At 43.5% G+C, this 20,079-nt stretch overlaps 1 protein-coding gene across 9 annotated transcripts in view; it reads left to right on the top strand.

Annotated features, from left to right (window-relative positions):
- Positions 1–20,079, top strand: part of HDAC4 (histone deacetylase 4) — a 277,760-nt gene that overhangs the window by 185,638 nt on the left and 72,043 nt on the right. For 5 of the 9 annotated variants that reach the window (XM_069860656.1, XM_069860648.1, XM_069860649.1 and 2 more), the window contains 4 exons: positions 7,263–7,403; positions 10,838–10,950; positions 16,697–16,813; positions 16,899–17,097. In XM_069860656.1, coding sequence (XP_069716757.1) covers positions 7,263–7,403; positions 10,838–10,950; positions 16,697–16,813; positions 16,899–17,097 — 570 coding nt within the window. The remainder of the gene's footprint in view (positions 1–7,262; positions 7,404–10,837; positions 10,951–16,696; positions 16,814–16,898; positions 17,098–20,079) is intronic. The other 4 variants (XM_069860655.1, XM_069860651.1, XM_069860653.1 and 1 more) reach the window with 1 other exon arrangement.

Genomic DNA, 20,079 nt, shown 5'->3' with positions numbered 1-20,079 from the left:
CTGATAACACACTTTTGTTAGGAGAGCTGCAGATCCATGGAGGGAAAGCCAGCACTTCTCATCAAAGCACTTCTTGAGGAGTTCTGTCAAAGGTGCATCAAAGGAGAAACATCTGCCAATAGAAGACCAAAGAACCTCTGCTCCACCTTAGGGGTAGAGGTTCCATGAGGCTCAGAACCTAGTCCTCAGTCATTCAGTGAACCCATCCTTCTTCTTGGTCCACTCAGCTCTGTCTGTGCCTTGCAGGGACTGCCAGAAGCGTGCACAGTTTCTCCTCTGTGTGTTTTGTCTATTTATGCACAAGTTTGTTCTGGCCAGAGCTGAGACTCTTAGCCTTACATCTAGCAGAAAGAAGAATCAAATCTGACCTAGGGGAGTGTAATGGGTGTGTGCCTGTCCTCTGTGGGACAGTTTTGACCACGGGCACCACGCGAACGGCATCCAGAGTAGTAACTTGGAGTGATTTCTCCAAACTGAAATGCAGCAGCTGAGCTCTAAGGTGCCCGTGCATCGCTTGAGCTGTGTCCTGCCGGCTTCTCTGTGCACTGTTTTCCTGCTCCCAGCCCTCAGCAGTTTGCAGCCATGTGTGACAAGATAAGATTGATTTATTTGGTTTATGTTGCTCCGTTACAGTTCTGTGGAAGAGCATTCAGGGCAGGAAGAGGCTGGGGGTAGGACTGGTCACTCCTTCCTACAGGCACGGCCCAGCATCAGGCAAGGGGAGGGGAGATGCTTGTGGGATGGCACCAGGAGGGGGAAAAAAGGCAAACTGCACCAAGCTGGCAGTGCAGGGCATGGACTTGGGCATCATGGGCATGGCAGGAAGGTTTCTAGACAGAACAGATTGTATCTCATCAACCCATTGGCTCATGAAACTCTGGTGAAGAGTGGAGGGGACACCACCATGCGTATTTTGACCCATCATGGACTTTTATGTATTAACAAGTTATATTTCAGTAAAATTCAGTGCAGTTCTTGAGTTTAAAATGCCTGTAGGTTTTTCAGGGAGAAGCTCATTTTAATGTAAGGAGATTGTCCCTGAAATTTGTGGCCGCTGTGGGTCACTCGTTGGGGGTCTCCCTGATGTTGTAGCTGCTCCCTGCCCTTGCATTTAGACAGCTGATAGCTCCCTCTGCTACAGGCGCTGCAGATTTTTGGTTGCTGTACAGACATCGCATGAGAATCTCAATGTGTCCCACTCCTACCAGTTTGATGCCAGTGCTAGCACTAGATGCCCAGAGACTGGAGAAGGAACATGGGTCAGCTGGAGATCACCTGAAGAGAAACATAAAAGATCTCCAGCCAGAAGACAGCTTCATCAGGGGCACAACTTAAGCGTATCTACGTAGCATGGGGAATAAACAAGAAGAGTTAGTCATGACTGCAGGGCTGTGATCTCATTGGTATCATGGAGACGTGGTGGGATGGGTCTTATGATTGGAGTGTTGGATGGAGGGAATACAGGCTTTTTAGCACGGACATGCAAGGGTGGTGAGGAGGGGGTGTTGCCCTCTGCGTCAGTGACCAGCTGGAGTTCCACCTGGGGTTGGATGAGGAGCCGACCAAGAACCTGTGGGTCAGGATTAAAGGGAAGGCAGGGATAGGTGAAGTTTTTCTCTTGCCTTCTGCAGAGCTCTGTGGGGCATTAAATACCATTGAAGAAACTTGCATGGAGGACCTCATTCTCTCCTTTCCATTCCTTATTCCTATCAACACGTCTCTTATCGTTCCTCTCAGATAATACTTTTTACTGTGCAAAGCTACTGTCTTTATTAGACTCGGAAAGGGAAAAACAAAGATGAGATGTGGTGTTTCCACGTGTTTGTTTTTCTAAACTAATTTTGGGCTATTTACAGCAGAAACCTTCATGGTGCTCCATTATGCTGTGATTTTGGATGGTTTTGTAGTCAGGCAAGCGAATTACAGTGAAGCTGTAAGAAGTGTCAACATTGTGTGCTCAGTTTAATGGGTATTAAAACCCTCTTTCTACTGTGGAGATGCTGCGGCTGCTGAATGTCAGCATGAAAAGTGCCAAATGTTGACTTTTAATAAATTTTGATGTTAAGGACACAGTCTCCCTTAAATAGCCCTTCTGCAGAGTTCTTACACAGTGCCCATCCAACACAGAGTTAGGAGAAAAGTAATAAAACCCAGCAAATGTCTTTCTCTGTCCATTTCTAATGACGTACCAATGTTCCTAGATGTTATTAGTTCAGGTGATGCCATCCCACGTAGTACCAAGATCATAAAAGCGTAGTTTGTTTCTGCAGAAGAGCAGGCTGTCTCATTTTTGTTCTTACTTTGCTTTGTAGTTTGGGAATTTCCTACTACAACGTCTGCCCTGTGGGGCCTGTCTCCACTAGGTACATTTCTGAGGGACCATCTTATTCTTGTCCTCTTTCTGCTGATACCTACCAGTATCAGGAAAATCAGCTCACTTGGCCTTCAGAGGGATAACAGTGAAAGGATTTGTTGTTTGACCATAGGTGAACTTGGCCGTGTCCAGCTTTACCAGGTCCTCTGACTAGATAGAACACGATCCACATGTTTTTGGAGAGGAGAGACTGCACCCTGCACATGGGAGAGCAGTAGAGAAAGACTGGGACAGAGCCAGGCAGAGGGCAAAGAAGCCGTGGGGCAGGGAGTTAATGCTCAGTTGCAGAATCATAGAATCATCGAGATTGAAGAAGACCTTTAAGATCATCCAGTCCAGCTGTTAGCCCAACACCATCATGCCTACTAAATTGTGTCCCAAAGCTCCGTGTCTTCACATGCTTTTGAACACCCCCAGGGAAGGAGACTTCACAGCTTCTCTGTGGTCTCTCTCGTTTAAGCAACAGATTGATTATCTTTATTAAAAGATAAAATAAAACAAAAAGGTGAGTTTCAGGCAGCTGTGTCTCTCCCACTCTTATGTTTACCCAAGGTGTAACCTGATGTTAGAATCATAGAATCACCAGGCTGGAAAAGACTCACTGGATCATCGAGTCCAACCATTCCTATCAAACACTAAACCATGTCCCTCAGCGCCTCGTCCTCCCGTCCTTTAAACCTCTCCAGGGAAGGTGACTCAACCACCTCCCTGGGCAGCCTCTAACAGTGCCCAATGACCCTTTCCGTGAAAAATTTTTTCCTAATGTTCAGCCTAAATCTCCCCTGGTGGAGCTTGAGGCCATTCCGTCTCGTCCTGTCCCCTGTCACTTGGGAGAAGAGGCCAGCTCCCTCCTCTCCACAACCTCCTTTCAGGTAGTTGGAGAGAGCAATGAGGTCTCCCCTCAGCCTCCTCTTCTCCAGGCTAAACACCCCCAGCTCTCTCAGCCGTTCCTCGTAAGGCCTATTCTCCAGCCCCTTCACAAGCTTCAACAAGGTCATTGTGTTGGCCTTTTCCTGCCTGATGAGGCTTAGTATGAAGCTAAAAAAATAATAATAAAAGAAGGACAGCCCTTCTCAGTCCTCAGCTGCTGGAATTAAGATGTGCAAGGACTGAAATCAGGAGTTTCATGGTGCATTGTTTGTTTTTTTTCATAGATGTGGATGGGTAATGGGGACAGGGCAAACTCTGCCCAGGACTTTGTGTTTTTTGACTTACATAGACTTAATGTCAATTAGTTCAGCAGCTTAAGGGATGCAAGAAAACAATGAGAATGACATAAATGTGAAAGAATTGGATTATATGGGTCCTGCTTCAATAAATGACGTGTAAGGGGGGTAACTTGGGTTTGAGCCTGTGAAAGCTAGAGAAGCTTTTGGCTTATGTTCTAGTTATTAATTTTCTCAGAGGAAAACAAAATATTCTTTGTATAAATCCTTATTATAGGCCAAATGAAGTATGTCACTGCTTAAGAAATCCTGCTGGCTTTGTGGAAGCTGACTCAGGCTTGGGCTCCGTTTGTTCAGTAAATGGGATTCAAACCGATTTTTTGGTAACTTCATGGCATTTGTTTAAAAGACTTCACCTTAAGAAGCAGAAGATCAGTAAGTTTTGTAATGCAGTCTCCAGTTCTGTTAAGTTTGCACCAGTTAACAGTGCTGGGGAGCAAGGGTTTTTCTGGGCGTGCTGCCTGGCAGGGAAATATTGGGAGATCTTCGGTGGAACTGGTGTTCCCAGGAGGACATTGAACCTGTATTGACTGGTCTTGATAGGTATGTGTGCGTGCATTAGTAATTCATGCTTTGGAAGGATGGCTCTCTTCAGTTTAGAAATATTTTTGGTATCATATATAGTTTTAAAACCATCTGAATAAGCTTAAATTATTGTTTTGAGTTTTCGAAATGCCTCTGTTGACAGCTACGTCTTTTATTGTAAAACATGCCATATGGAATTTTTTTGCATTTAAGATGGCTCTGCCTGTACTGCATTTTAATTTACCTGCTTTGGTCTGTGTGGCTCCCAGTTAAATGCTTGTTGGGATTATGCTCTCGGAGGTCTTGATGACTTGGTAGATTTAGGATTATATCTGGGGGATAAACAGAAGAAAATCAGAGTGAATGAAATAAAAGCAGTTCTTTAAATAGATGTCTTGGTGTTTCAAAACCTGATCCTCCAGCTGAGGAAGTGAAGGAGAAACACTGATTAGTTTTGTCTGGCAAATTACAATACACTGCCTTCACCCTAACTTATTCTTGAGGTGTTTTGTCTTTCAGGGCTGTAATTTTTGATGTTCTTTCCCTTCCTGTTACACGGGAGGATGTTTTTATTGTGGCTTTACGTGTGGGACGTATCTGGCGGTGTCGGGTAATCTGTGACCCCAGAGCTTTTCTTCCCCTGCCCATTTTTAAGGTGTTTCTAACCAATTCATTCTCTGTATTTGAAAGCCGCACAATTACTTCTCTGTTCCCGACAGAAAACACCCTTCAGCTGAACACCACGCAGGGTATAAATCGCATATGAATAAAATCTGCACTGAAGTACAGTTTTTATTGTCATGTTTTTCTTTGTCAGAAAAGATCCTTTCAGCAGCTGTGGCACAGGCTTAGGTTTCATTTGCTGGCTGGCGGTGCAGATGTATCTGAAACGGATGTTTTGGCATCTAGCTGTGACATGTTCCCATCTATTCTTTGAAGTCTTGACCGGAGCATCTAGGCAGTTACTAATACTCAATATTTGGAACAAATTAAAACTGTGATTTAAGGGATGTGGGAAGAGGAACCAAATGTTCACATACCAAGGACTACTTTTAAAAAATAGTAAAGTAACTTCTGTTTTGAAGAGAACTTAATAAAATAACCAGTTAGAGTCAACACTTGGATTTTAACTAGCCCACTCTCCTAATATTGCCCTCCAAGCACATCATAGAATCATAAAATGCTTTGGGTTGGAAGGGACCTTTACAGGTCATCCAGTCCAACCCCCTGCAGAAGCAGGGACATCTTTAACTCAATAGGGTTGCTCAAAGCCTTGTCCAACCAGACCTTTAATGTTCCCAGGGATGGGGACTCCACTGCTTCCTTGAGCAACCTGTGCCAGAGTTTCACTACCCTCATTGTAAAAAAATTTCTTCCTTATATCCAGTCTAAATTTTCCTCCCTTAGTTTAAAAATAAGGATTTGCATTCTATCCCCTGCTATTTTATATGCAAATGCCCTATAAGATGATTCTCCCTTTCCTAATGCATTTTCTACTGCATTTTAAGCATTGTCTTGAGCAGTCTGACACTTTTTTTTTGTTCTCCCTTTATCTCTTATTGGCATTTTTCTGTCCAAAACAGTAATGAAAAGCTCTTTTTTTTTCCTCCTCCCAAAAGTTTCATCAAAGAACTGCTTTGATGGCTTAACTTCAAGCATTTGATCTTGAATTCATCAGCCTTCTGATTTTTGAGCCCTGCAATTAACATTGTTGGGCTTGATCTTTTATGTGACCCAGTGGTCAAAGCCAGCTGTAGGGAAATGTGTCTGTAGCCAGACTTAGTTAATTCAAATCAGTTTGTAAACCCTATTTTAATACTTCTAAAGCAGTGTAGATTATTGGCCCTGGAGTGTAGGGAGCTGGGTGTATCGGTAGTTAATGGTGAGAGCACAGGATTTGCCAGTTCAAAGGAATTAGCTGCAGAGTTGTTAAGAGGGTGAAGAAGGGAGAAAATCAGGCCAGTTCACAAATCTCATAGCTGTCAGGAGCCCTCAAGCACCAAAGCAGATATTTCACATATACTCAAGAGATCAGAAAGTTTACAGAGAAAATCATCTTGCAGGAGGAATCTTGACGTAAGGCTTCATTACCTTGATAAAAACTCGATAAGCTGTGCTGCGCAAATGTGTTTGATGTTGCCAGCTGTCATGAACCCAGAGGCATCAGGGGTTCCCACAAGTTCTGCTTTGACTTTTGGAGAAATTAAATCTCAGGATTTGGGTACAGCAGAAGTTTTCATTTAAGAGAGTCTCCCAAAGGTATGATGTACACAAAGCAAGTCAGACTGCAGTTTCGGGAAATACATGTGCACCTAGCCCTGAATTTTCAAAGGATTTGATGTGTATGTAGATATGGTTTAACTTTGTGGCTGTGATGATGTAACCATGTTGCTCCCCAAACAAACAAACCTCCTCCTCCCTGGTGCTGGCTTGGGCCTTGGACACACTCTCATGCTCTTTTTCGTGAGTTGGTGCTGACTTCAGTTGACACGGGGTCATCTGTCTCCAAGCGGAGTTGCTTCAGGGAGCTGAACCAGCATGAAAGCATTCACCTGTTTGGGTTGTGGGGTTTGATTTTCCTATTTTCCTTCCCCCTCCTCTGATGTACTGCCCTAAGACAACCCACCCTGGGGTTGGATGACTCCAGGGGTGTGGAGCTGCCCATTTCATCAGCTCATCTCAGCGAGCATCTTGGCCCTGCAGTGATGCTCCATGCTGACCGAACAGCAACATCTCAGTTGTCTCAACGATCCCTGTACTGATTTTTTAGATCCCATGAGTTAGGTTTACTACTGGTCTGGAAACCAGGGGATATGAACAGTGCTCTCTGCCCTAGTCAAAGTGAGTTCATAGCAGGTTGTAAGTAAGTGACTTCGTTTGAGACAGAGATTGCAGGACGGTTTTAATTTTTTTAATTGAAATGCTATTGACTTTAATTGCCAATGAATTCAGATATAACAAAGACTGGAACCTGTTCATTATATTAAGAAATATTTGTTCCAAATATATGCTATCAAATGACTAATCTTGTTTGGGTTTCTGCAAATGCTGAACTGCAACCCACCCTTTCCATTGAGTAAAAACCTACTGAAATAATATTAACCAAAATGCTACTTGCTTTTCCTTTTTCTGCTCAGCATCTGAACCCAATCTGAAGTTACGATCCAGACTAAAGCAAAAAGTTGCTGAAAGACGGAGCAGCCCCCTCTTGCGCAGGAAAGATGGTCCGGTCGTTACTGCTCTTAAGAAGCGCCCACTGGACGTCACAGGTACGTCGGGTAAGCAATAAATCTGCCCCAGCAGCCACATACACAGTGGGATGTCCCTTTCCAAAATTAATTCCCGCATCCAGTTAATTGTGCAACTTGGCTCTCAGGTGCCTTTCAGTGTTGGCAAAACCTGTATGAGGTTGGCAGAGTTCAGTAGTGGCTGATGCAAGTGTGTCAGCAGCGCTGGTCCATTGGGTACCCGTCTGCTGAGACAGCAGTACCAACTCAGTGAGCTTTTTTGTACTTTAAGACATGCCTTAGGCAGATGTAGATATGCCACTAGAGTGCTGGTTTTTTTCCCAGGCATTTCTGTGAGAGTTGGTGTTGTTCAGCCTGGAGAAGAGGAGGCTCCGGGGAAACCTTAGAGCAGCTTCTAGTACTGAAAGGGGCTCCAGGAAAGCTGGGGAGGGGCTCTTGATCACGGAGTGCAGGGGTAGGATGAGGGGGAATGGTTTCAAGGTGAAAGAGGGGAGATTGAGATGAGATCTTAGGAAGAAATGTTTTCCTGTGAAGGTAATGAGGCAGTGGCATAGGTTACCCAGAGAAGTCATGGATGCTCCATCTCTGGAAGTGTTCAAGGCCAGGTTGGATGGGGCTTTGAGCAACCTGATCCAGTGGGAGATGCCCCTGCCCATAGCAGGGGGGTTGGAACTGGATGAGCTTTAAAGGTCCCTTCCAAACTAAGTCATTCTGTGATTCTATGATCTTCAACAACAGATAGTTGAAAAATAAAATTTCTCAAAGGCAATCCTCTTAATATCCATGGGGAGGCCATAATTCATGGCTGTTGTCCTCCAGCAATAAATGGTTTTCAGCCCCTCTTCGGTTAGGGTTTGGGCAGGCTGCCATAGTTCCTTGTCAAGTAATTATGCCGAAATTTTAAAACACGTAAGGCATATTTTCAGCTGGTATTTCTGACTACTTACTTGAAAGTTTCTTGTTGAAAAACAATATTCTTCTGCAACTAAAGTTTGTAAAGAGGGATGAGAGTAAAGTAGATCCTATAGGTTACCATAAAGTTAATTCTTAGCACCATCTAGGGATGCATCTGTGTAAATACCAGTCTGTGAGAGCTTTTCCAGACTTTAGTCTCACTTCAAGGCATACGATTGTCATTTAAACAAACTCAAAGTGAGCTCTCGAGCTGTTGGTCTGGGGAGACCTTGAGGAAGCTGTGCACCATTCTGTCAGTGCCACGCTGTTTGCAGAGGGCACAGATGATTTCAACAGCATAATTTGTATCAGATCTGAAAATGGGATTTACCTCACTCCTCATATGTTGCTATTTGTGACATTGCTTTTAAGATAAAGGTGGATATTGAGAGGCACTGGGACAGGCTGCCCTGAGAAGTCATAGATGCCCCATCCCTGGTGGTGTTCAAGGGCAGGTTGGATGGGGCTTGGAGCAACCTGATCCAGTAGGAGGTGTTCCTGCCCATGCCAGGGACGATGTTGGAGCTGGATGGACTTCAAGGTCCCTTCCAACCCAAGCCATTCCATTCTGTTGTATAAATCAAGCCCTAAAAGCTTACCATTTGGTCCCAGTAATGTCTTCAGAAAAGCCAGTGGAAGCTCCAGCTTCTTACTCAGCATGGACCTGGTTGAAGATGCCAGCCTGGAGCCTGGCTAGAAAAATATCTGAGTTGTTTTATTAAGAGAGGACTTCTGAATGGAAACTAACTTTTAAAAGTAGTCTCACTACAGGGAATAGAAGTTATATTTAATCCTTGCAGAATACATATTCATAGAGTCCCAGTTTGAGTGGGCCAGGTACTTTTTATATGTCTAGGTAGTATACACAAAACATAATATGTTGTAGGTAGTGACATGGTCCCAGCAAAAACCACATGATTTCCATGTAATCAGAATATTTTTTCCAAAAACCTAGACTCTCTGAAGTTGCTTTCAATGGAGAAGCTCAATTTTAGATGCTCAGTTGAGTGTTAGTGCTCAGGTTTCTCCATAGCACGATGCTTCTCCAAATGTGCAGACAACGCAAAGCAACAAGGCTTCTTTTTTAAAAAGAAAATCTCTTTGTCACTTTGCTGGACGTACTTTCAGGGATCAAAATAGTGTGTACAGAACAACGCCACAGAAAAGTTGTCCTAGAACAATTCTGAGGCTGCTGCAGCCTGAACCGTTGCAACCACTGGAAGGTTCTTCTGGCGTTGGGCAAATTCTGTGCTTGGGGAGGAGGAGAGTTAAGGAAAGAAGTTTGAATGTTATTTATCTTCCAAAACAAAAGCAGAAAGACTGGAGGCTGTGGCATCCACCAAGCAAGATGCTTTCTGAGGGCAGTTCTCTGGCTGTTGCAATGCCGTGCGCTCTTTCTGTTTGTTGTTATTTCTGTATCATTAGTGGGGAGGCTTTGATTTCAGGCCGGTCTTCTCTGTGGTTCTGGTTAGTGAGTTCACAGGGACTGTTGATAAAATATACAATGCTAAGAGCATTCTGAGCATTCAGGTTATAACAGAAGTATTTTGGGAGATTAACTCTGCCTTGGGTCTTTCCAATGAGAAAGTGTTTTACTCCCTGAGTGTAGAACAGTTACAAAAAAAAAGAAGGGCAGTGATTTGAAACAGATTCACTGGTTTGGACCCTGTTGAGTTTTGTCTGATTTTTGGAAGATGTACTCAGCCGTGACCATGGCCAGTTGTCCATCCAGTTCCATATCATCCCGCAGCATTTAAATCTCTTAGAAAGATTTAAATCAAAATATCATCCTTATGAGTCAGTCCTCAGGCAGCTTTAGGGAGCTCAGTGCCAGAGGAGCAGTTGTGCTGCGTGAAGAGCATCCCACGGCATGTTTCTCCAAGGACACAGCGTGTTGTGGGCACTTTCTGGGGGACAGGGACACCACACGTGCCCTCTCACCTGCACCTGAAAGCCTCAGCATGTCTTTATAAAAGCAGAGATCAGCTCTTGTACATGATCAGCATGCGGGCTCAGTGCTGGCAGCGCTTCCAGTAAATCCAGATGCATCAGGAGTCTGCATGGGAAAAGGTCAGCACTGAGATGGTTCCCTGGTCGTTCCAGCATGAAATCTGATGAAATACGTGGCAAGAGGGTGTCGTTAGGGTCATAGGCTAAGAAGGGTTAGAGGAACGCTTCTAGAAAAATGAAGCAGGAGAGTCTTAACATTTTCCAGTTTGGCCTCTTCAAGCCTTCCATGCCTTTTATTATCTTCCAATTGTATTTAAAGTTATTAATGCACTCTAAGAGAAATCCCCATGAGGAGAAGAGATAAATATGGTAAGTAGGTACTTAGGCAGACCATTTGAAAGTGTTTGTCAGTATTTTAAGAACTGGGAAGATTTAAGGGGAAGACAGGGAGGAGGAGGGTTGCTTTCCTCCAAAACAAAACTTGAGGGGTTGTTATCTGTCTAAATACCGTCGCGGAGATTGTTTGTAACGCTAATAGTTGGGTTTGGATGTGTTTTTAGACTCTGCATGCAACAGTGCTCCTGGATCTGGTCCCAGCTCTCCAAACAACAGCTCCAATAACATCAGCGCCGAGAACGGAATTGCAGGATCAGTCACGAGTATCCAAGCGGAGGTACAGAGCCCTTCCTCGCTCGGGTTGTTAATGCTTGGGTTTCTCATCAGTCTTTTGCAGGGTTTTTGGAATTTGGGCGTACAGAGTGGTGCGTACCATACTACAAAAAAAACCAACAGATCGTGATTTGGAACGGACTTTGGGAATTACCTCTCAGTCCGGGCTGACAGGATGCATTATCTGTTTATTAAATCTAGTTTGAGCCAGCTCACAAGCTGCTGGTCATAACTTGTAGTGGTTCTGTTGTGAGGAGAGAGTAAAAATAAAGGGATTTAGCGAAGTGAAGCATGAAGAGTGTTTCCTGGTCAAATATCTGAATGTTTGGGGAATCTGTTCTTCAAGTTGTACAAAGGGTGAATTCATTGTGTGCAGTAGGTTAGTCTAAATATGACCAAACCAGAACTGGATTAAAGGGAATGGATTTAACCTTTTCCTCTCCACTTAGGGGTTTGAAAGCTTGGTGCCTGATGCCATGTGCTAGTTTATAATCCCATAAGCTTTTGCCATCACTTGAAGCATCTGCTGTGAGGGGCAGGGTGTTGGTATGGGTGAGCTGCGCCTATGTTCAGGGTTAATGCAGCCCCCCTTTACCTAAGGGCAGTTATTGGGGAGTGGGCTGTGGTACCTGGTTCCCAGTGTAAACCTTGTGTGTGGAAAACCAGTGTGGCTCTTTAATTTCTGGTGCATTTCTTTTTATCCAGCTTACCATTAGCTTTCCTACCCATGAATATAGTGTCTCTCTTAACATCAAGACTGTAAAAACAGGCTTGGGCTTGCTCTCCTCATATTGTTGTTTAGAATTGAAAAGGACTTCTTATGGTATAAATATAAACCCTTATTGCTTTTAGTTTTTTTACAGATTTTCACATTATTTTTATTTCTAGTGTCATGTAACAGTATTTAATGTGGGTAATATGCCTTGTACTCCAGCCTCTCACCTGCCAACTTAACCAACACACGTCTACATCCACTCTAGTCCACTGTGGACCTCACAAGATTTAGACAATTATTGTAGAGATTAAGAGGATGTAAGGTGGAATCTCCACTTGACCCTGGCAGCTGAAGCTGCTCTGAAGAGACCTGGCTTTGGAGATGCATGCTGACCATGCAGCAGTTTGGAGCAGACCTGGGAAAAGGTGTCTTAAATACAAGAGGATTTATCAGGTTTGCTGAACCACAGACTGGCTGAGTTGAGGGCTCCTATTAGGTGTGTTTGTGTGAGCCCCAGCAAGACTAGCGCTTAGTTACTGGGTTTGCTGATCCAGGAGCTGTCAGTCTTGTCTATATTTAGCAAACTGCAAATCCCCAATTACTGCTGATGGAAAAACTAGAGGATTTGACAATTCTGTGTGATATAAACAGAGCAGGCAGCTTCCCACAAGTCAGCGTTAGCTCATGCAGGTGAACGTGAGGCTGTAGTATTCTCCTTAACTATTTTATTTTTCAACTAAATAATTTGAGCTAATCATCTCAGGCTCTTCACCAGAGAGTTTAGGGATAGGATGAGAGTAACGGTTTTAAGCTGGAATACAGGAGATTGAGATGAGATCTTAGGAAGAAATGTTTTCCTCTGAGGATAGGGAGGTGCTGGCTCAAGTTGCCCAGAGGAGGTGTGGCTGCCCCATCCCTGGAGGTGTTAAAGGCCAGGTATGATGGGACTTGGAGTAACCTGATCCAGTGGGAGGTGTCCCTGCCCATGACAGGGGGTTGGAACTGGATGGGCTTTAAGATCCCTTCCAGTCCAAACCATTCTTTGATTCCATGATTTGTGACCAGACCACCAATAGCTCATAAAATGGATGCAGACTATCAGAGAAACTCTTTTCATTGGCCGCTTGTAATGCAAGAATTTTGTAGCTTAAGCTGGGGCATAAGCGGCACAGACAACTTGGCAAACATCCCTGTACTGCCAAAGCCTTTCCCTGGGAGCTGTCTTTGCCACTTTTGCAACTGTACCACAGTGGATAATTCACAGTGATGCTGCTGTTTACAAGGAAAGAAGCCTGTTCATCTGGAATTTGAACAAGAGCAGCGTTTGATGCATCGTTTCAAACCAATATATATAAAGGAGGAAGAAAATCTAGTTTTCATTTCCCTGAAAAGAATGTCTAGCATTTTTTTTTCACCTTTTCATAGTTTTTGTAAAATAGGAAAAATATAACAAATGATTGTGCAGTTCTAATCTAAAACACACCAGGACTACATTAAGTATATTGGATCATTGCCATTGCAGAACAGAATGAAGCATAAATCACTGTGTGATAGCAAACAGAACATTGATAACTTGTTGCACAAGCTGTTCTCCCAGCATTTCAGGTGTACTCGAATGGCTTAGCTAAATGTCCTGGTCCTTTGTTTCTGGGGAAAAATGATTGCACTTTGTTCCACCATTTCACGTTGGGTGAGAACAGCTGATCCATTTGTCTGGATAGGTGCATTTCAGAAAAAATAACTGGGCAACATAGGGGTTGGTTTCTTCAGGGCAATGAGGCTGGTGAGGGGTCTGGAGAACAAGTCTTATGAGGAGCAGCTGAGGGAACTGGGATTGTTTAGCTTGGAGATGAGGAGGCTGAGGGGAAGACCTGATCGCTCTCTACAGTTCCCTGAAAGGACATTGTAGTGAGGTGGTTGCTCCCTAACAAGTGATAGGGAGAGAGGAAATGGCTTCAAGTTCGGCCAGGGGAGGTTCAGATTGGAGATTGGGAAAAATTTCTGTACAGTGGTGAAGCACTGAACAGGCTGCCCAGAGGAGTGGTGCAATGTCCTTCCCTGGAGGTGGAGAGGTGGCCCTTTGTGACATGGTTTGATAGGCACAGTGGTGTTGGGCTGACGGTTGGACTGGATGATCTTAGAGGTCCTTTCCAACCTTAAAGATTCTATGATTCTATTATTCTGTAAAATCTCCTTCAGTAGAAGCAGTATTACCTGGTAGCCCATGTTGGAGGCTTCTCTAATACCAGTTGGCCAGGCTTTCTCTTGTTTCCACTTTTAAATGTTTAGAAATATTTAAATGATTCTGCAAAGATAATGTTGCCAAATTAATTGTTTCATCTTTAGCCTCATCGTTTATTTTAAATGAGAAATATGTCTCTTTGCTTCTTAGTTTGCTGGGTCACCTCTTGAACTGTTGCAGTTGTGTTGGTACCTGAGTTCATTGAGTTTCAGTGCTTACCTTCTGTGTGGAAAGCCTACAGCTCTCTGCTTCCGTTTAAAATCGACAATATATGGTTTTAAATCAAAACGTTTTTCCATCTCCGATAGCTGCATGATATTCATTGTTATTGCAGTTGATAGAAGACTATAAAAAACACTTGACTACAGGTGAAAATTGTACATGTTGGAATTGTTCTCTTCTGTGTAATTCAAAAACTCTTTGTGTACAACCTGTAGATGGGATCTGTGTATTTAAAGTGATGATAATGCTGCTAAATACCATATGCTGATAGCATCAAGCTGCTGCTTTTTACTCTCTGCTGTTTTTAAAACAAATCCCCAGGAGACAGTTTGAGGCACAACTCCAGAGCATTGATGGTTCTGGGGAAAAAAAATAGATGTCGTTTTGTGGCATTTATGACATCAGTAAAATATTTCATTACTCTGCTGACAATAACCATCTTCTTCTCGATGTGGCGTGCTAACGTTATGTAATTGAAATTAAAGCAAAATTGCCCGTAGTGCTCAAAATTACTCGGCAGAAGTAGTGTGTGGGCGTGCACAATCACATCTTCTTACCCAGGGACCCCTCAACAGCACGGTGCTCCCTGCAGATTTTCCCCTTTGGGGCAGCAAATTGTCACCTGAGATCTTAAAAACAGAATTACTCTCTTTACGGGAGGACTGCTCTGTAATAGATTTTCAATGGGCTTGAATGGCATTAATGGAAGCACAAGAAGGCAAAAGGAAATAAGAAAAAAAAATTGCTTTGCAGAGGAAGTTTTGCACAAGATCAATATGAAAACAAAGTGGCTTTGCTAAATGTCTGGAATTTAGGCAAATTTGGGGTTATCAAGGAGGCAGGATTGCTTTTGAAGATTGTTTTATAGGCAATATTTGGTTTTCAGTTTTAGTTTTTATGTGTTTTTCCCTCCCCCCCTCAAAAAAAGGTTGCTACAGGTCTTGTAGGTTTGGTTTTTAACTACCATGTTTTTTAATTATGCAGAGCTGACCCAGCCCTGCAACCAAGGAAATAACCTGCCAAGTCTGGTTACCTTACAGGACTATGAATTTGAGTCTGAAATGCATTAAGCCGTTCTTCAGATCTCTGATACAGATTGTTCCATATTATGATGTTAAGTTAATTATGATATTGTTAGCCATTTTTCCACAGTAGCACCTGAGTTAAACAGTAGAAGTTCTATGGAAATGCTTTTTGAAATTGAAACTCTGTTTTATTTAGGTTGGAAAAACCACCTGCAGGGAAATCGGGGTGATCAGAACACTTGTTTCCTAACAGGAAAATCAGGCAGTTAACTGTAATTTTTTATAATGGGTTTTCTAGCATGTATTTCAAATCTATCTGTTTTGAAATCAACAGTATTTTTACTTAAGTGTTCCTGCTTTAAATGGCCATAAGATAATTCAGTAAATCTTGCATTTCACCCTGAAAATCAGGAAATAGCGACCTAAATGCAACCTTAAGGCTTTTTGATGAAATTTTGAGGTCTCATTTGAGCTAAAGCACAGTAGTAAATACCGTAAATTGTCTGCGATTTGCTAAAGAGAACAACAGCCATTGTAATGCCATTTTTTAAGGTAATCTGTTTTAGCTTTAAAAGGGCAGATACTTGAGAAGGGCAAGTAGGCTGTTAGATCTTTGCAAAAGCTTTTTGCAGTGGCACTTCATGAAGACTGAGCAGAAGCAAAGTACCAGTGGGGATGCACGGGCGATCTTCAGTCTCCAAGAAAGATCATATAAACTTGGAAGGAATCTCTTTGTGCGGCAGTTATGTTGGTGGCAGTTGCAGAGTGAGATCCACCCCTGTGTTGGTTCTTCTGGTCTCGCTGCCCCTGGGTGGCCTCGGCAGTGGCGCTCGGGGCGTGAAATCATCCATGCCTATGTAGGCTGGATCTGAAGCGTAGCTTAGCTTCCCTGTTCAATATTTTTGATGTCAGCAGTGAAGTGACACACTCTCTAAGTATCTAATGCGTTCTCACGGCAAGTGTTCTGTGTCCTCGGTCTGATCTGTGAATATTTGAGTACTGGGTGCAATTTTGGGCACCGCAATATAGAAAGGATATAAAGCTACTGGAGAAGGTTCAGAGGAGGCCATAAAGTTGGTGAAAGGATTAGAGGGGAAGCTGTGTGCGAAGTGGCTGAAGTCACTTGGTCTGTTCAGCCAGGAGAAAAGGAGACTGAGAGGAGACCTCGTCACAGTCTACAGCTTCCTCAGAAGGGAAGGATGAGGAGCAGGCACTGATATCTTCTCCCTGGTGACCAATGATAGGACCAAAGGGAATGGCAGGAAGGTGTGCCAGGGGAGGGTTAGGTTGGATAATAGGAAAAGGTTCTTCCTCCAGGGGATGCTGGGGCACTGGAACAGCTACCAGGGAAGCAGTGATGGTGCCAAGGCTGGCAATATTCTAGAAGCATTTGGCCAACACCCTTAGACACATGATGTGAAAGTTGGGGCTGTCCTGTGCAGGGACAGGAGTTGGACTCGATGATCCTTGAGGGTCCCTTCCAACTCAGGGCATTCTATGATTCTGCGCTGTCTCACCAAGACAATGTTCTTGATTTCATTTGCAGACCAGCCTGGCTCACAGACTGGTGAATCGTGAGGGCTCGGTTACACAGCTGCCACTCTACACATCTCCTTCTTTGCCCAACATCACGCTAGGACTGCCTGCAACTGGCCCTTCCAGCGTAAGTAGGGGGGATGCAGACTTTGAAATGGTGCATGCACTGATTTATCCCTTAACCCACCATGCCATCAATTGTGCGTTTGCAGGGAGGATCAGCACAGCAGGATGCAGAGAGGCTTACTATCCCAACCTTACAGCAGCGCATCTCTTTATTTCCCGGCACTCACCTCCCTCCCTACTTGAGCACTACAACGTTGGAAAGAGATGGAGGAACTGCACATAACCCTCTTCTGCAACACATGGTCTTACTGGAACAGCCAACTGCACCGACTCCCTTAGTCACAGGTGAGCGCTTCGCAGATAATGTGCAAAACTTGGTCCTAGTTGGGGAAAAGAAGCAAGTAACATCTGTTGGGTTTTTTGTAAAGTCCGTCTCCTCTACAGAAGAGATACCACATCATATATCCATTCTGTAGGCGTAATGTATAACCTTTAGCATGTGTTCATTAATACACTGGATAGAGAGGAGGTTTGCAAAATCAGAGGTTGCCCATCTCTGCTTTATCATTTTGATGAAATGAAAGTCAATAGTATTTGTTTCCATAAGGAAAACATAAGTTCGTATGTAAAAAATTAAAACTATTTGTTTTTTTCTAACCACTTTAGATTAAAGTGGCAATGAAAATGTTCTTATAATCTTACGATTATCCTTCCTGTTTATCACTGATGGTTTCTATTCCACAGCTGAAAAGCACGCGTTTACAAAATCACAGATTAAAATACTTGCTTTTCATCATTATTATAAATGGCAAAAACATAGCAAAATCAACTGCATTCAAACAGATTGTATTTGTTTGTCTGTGTTATATTTTCAGTATTCTAATTGCTTTGAATCACTCCCTGTGTCATATTTTCAGAATTAAGTACCTGTGGGAAGGCATGTTCCTACAAATAGGGTTGATTCAAAGCTGTAATTCCCAGTAGGATGCATTTCTGTTTTACAGTATGCAGTGTTGGAACAAAGGATGTTCTGCGTAAGTTATAGATGTATTGATTCTTATTTCTTCCATTCCATTTCTAATGGGAACTCTTGAGAGATGTCGATCACTGAAGCGTTACAGCACTGCTCGCTGCTTTGGCTCGTGCCTGGCTTTACATTCACATACCAGGAATATACGTGGGGTTGTGATAATCTTGTAAGCACATACACATGGGGAAGCTAAAGCGCAGAAGTGTGGTTTTTAGCTGGCAGTCTGATGGTGTGTGCACATTCCTTGAACCTTTACGTCATTTTCCATTGCCACCTCCTGCCGTGGTTGCTGTGGCCTGGCGAGGTTACCCAGAGTCATGGTGTGGCTCTTCACCAGTTGCCCTTTGCCCAAGCTGTGTTGATGAAGAAGACTTCCTGTCTTATCCTATCACCGAAACTTTCTTCCCTGTTTGTGATGGATTTTGCTTTAAAGCACATGGAGAAAGAAATGCTGTTCTGTTTGCAGTTCGACCTCTCTCGAAAGCTTCCCTTTGTTTACAGTGTACTGTGTTTGCTTCCAAATGTATTCCTTCTTGTCCACCTGCTACGTGCGGTGTTTCCAGAGTGAGTACGATGTGTTATAAACCAGCACTTAGGAGAAATATTCACAACACAACAGAGCAACAAGAAGAAACACGCGTTCCGGATGCAGCAGCTGAAAGACAGCAAGCTAGCATGTGGTCTCCAAAGCCCTGAGTGGACTGGCTGCCAAGTTTCGAACTTCCTTGGAAGCAGAGTGGAGTTTGTTAGTATTCTGCTGATAGTCTTCAGCTCTGGAGATAGTTGCCTGACAGCTGCAAAATGATTGGCGTGCTGGCATGCTCTTTTTGTGCAGGAAGGTAGACTCGGGGGTTTGGGGAAACTAAAGCAAGATTCCTTAGGTCTGCTGCTCCTCTGGTGGCAGGTTACTCTGGATTATATCCTTCACGTTGACATAAATGATCTGAGTAGGAATAAGATGTCTCCTTGGAAAGCCTTCACGGGGGACACCTTGATCGTTCACTTGGAGGAAGGGAGTCTTCCAAGGTGTCCTATGTAAACGGTATAGGATCACTTCCTCTGCTTTCTAAGGTGAACTTTCAGGAAGAAGTACTGTGCTATAATGGACCACGTCTTTCAGAATGATTCATATATTCATGCATGCACAGACATATGCGTGTGTATATATATACACATGCACATAATTGTGTAATAAGGTAGCCTTTTACACAATTCTTTTCAGAAAAGGAAAAGGTAGGAGAAACTCGGAAAATCTTTCCCCAGAAGAGAGGCTTTTCAATGAGTCAGATTCTTCCACGTAAGGCAACTCTGGGAATCAGTGGGAAAAACAGGTAATGTCACGGGACAGAAGTGTCAAGATGTTTCTAAACAGCTCCATTCAGCTGGGTGCAAACTTCTGGGCAGCTTCTCTCTCTTCTCAACCAATGACTGGGGGTACAACTTCTCACCCTTGAACTGGGCAGTATTTCTGAATATCAATGACTACTGGCTCAGTCTTTACTTTGTTTTATACAATGAGGTAAAGTAAAAGAGTGCTTTTTTGCTAGCAGTGCATGCAGTCTTAACTACATTAAGGTGAGACCAGTAATGCCTTTCTTTCTAATGAGCAGAGTAAAGGCTTATCCTCAGTTCCCCCACGCTTGGGTTTGACTTTGTGTTGGGTGTGTCTTCATGTCCCAGCTTTCGAAGGAGTATGTGGATGTATGTTTTCAGAGAGCAGAGGAAGGACTGGCTTACACCAGGAAGAGCTGAAAAGACATGACTCTTCCTAAAGACATGCCCTTACTGGAGCTTAGATAGGTATTTCCCCTGGTAGTCATTAGAGACACCCAAATTGCCAAGGGCATGAGTAACACAAGTTATCCCAAAATAACCGTATGTTTTCATTAAGTTACTGGTGTATATATACACAGGACACTGATGGAAATGATTATTCCTATTTGTCATCTTGGCATCTAACTTAACTTCTTTCTACAGATATAATGAAGCCTGATGGCTCCCATATTCCTGAAATGCTTCGAGGGAGTGCCTTTTTCCAACACAGACCTGGTTAGCTGGTTATTATGTGGAAGTTTTTATCTCTAGTCATTTCTGTGGGGCAGGATATAGCACAGCCAAAGGCAGATGTACTTCCCTACATGATCTAGAGTGGGGAAGCAGCTTCATCAGCATCCATCATCCTTCAGTATATCCAGTGAGCCTCTTGTAAGGTCTAATTGCTGGGTGCTGCCCAGTGGCAGCTTGGGTTGGTACCTTCCTAGAAATGAACGCAGGATTACTCTCTATACCAAGGCAAG

The sequence above is a fragment of the Phaenicophaeus curvirostris genome, chromosome 7 (assembly GCF_032191515.1).
Source record: "Phaenicophaeus curvirostris isolate KB17595 chromosome 7, BPBGC_Pcur_1.0, whole genome shotgun sequence".
Taxonomy (NCBI): domain Eukaryota; kingdom Metazoa; phylum Chordata; class Aves; order Cuculiformes; family Cuculidae; genus Phaenicophaeus; species Phaenicophaeus curvirostris.
This window is presented reverse-complemented; position numbering and strand designations above follow the sequence as displayed.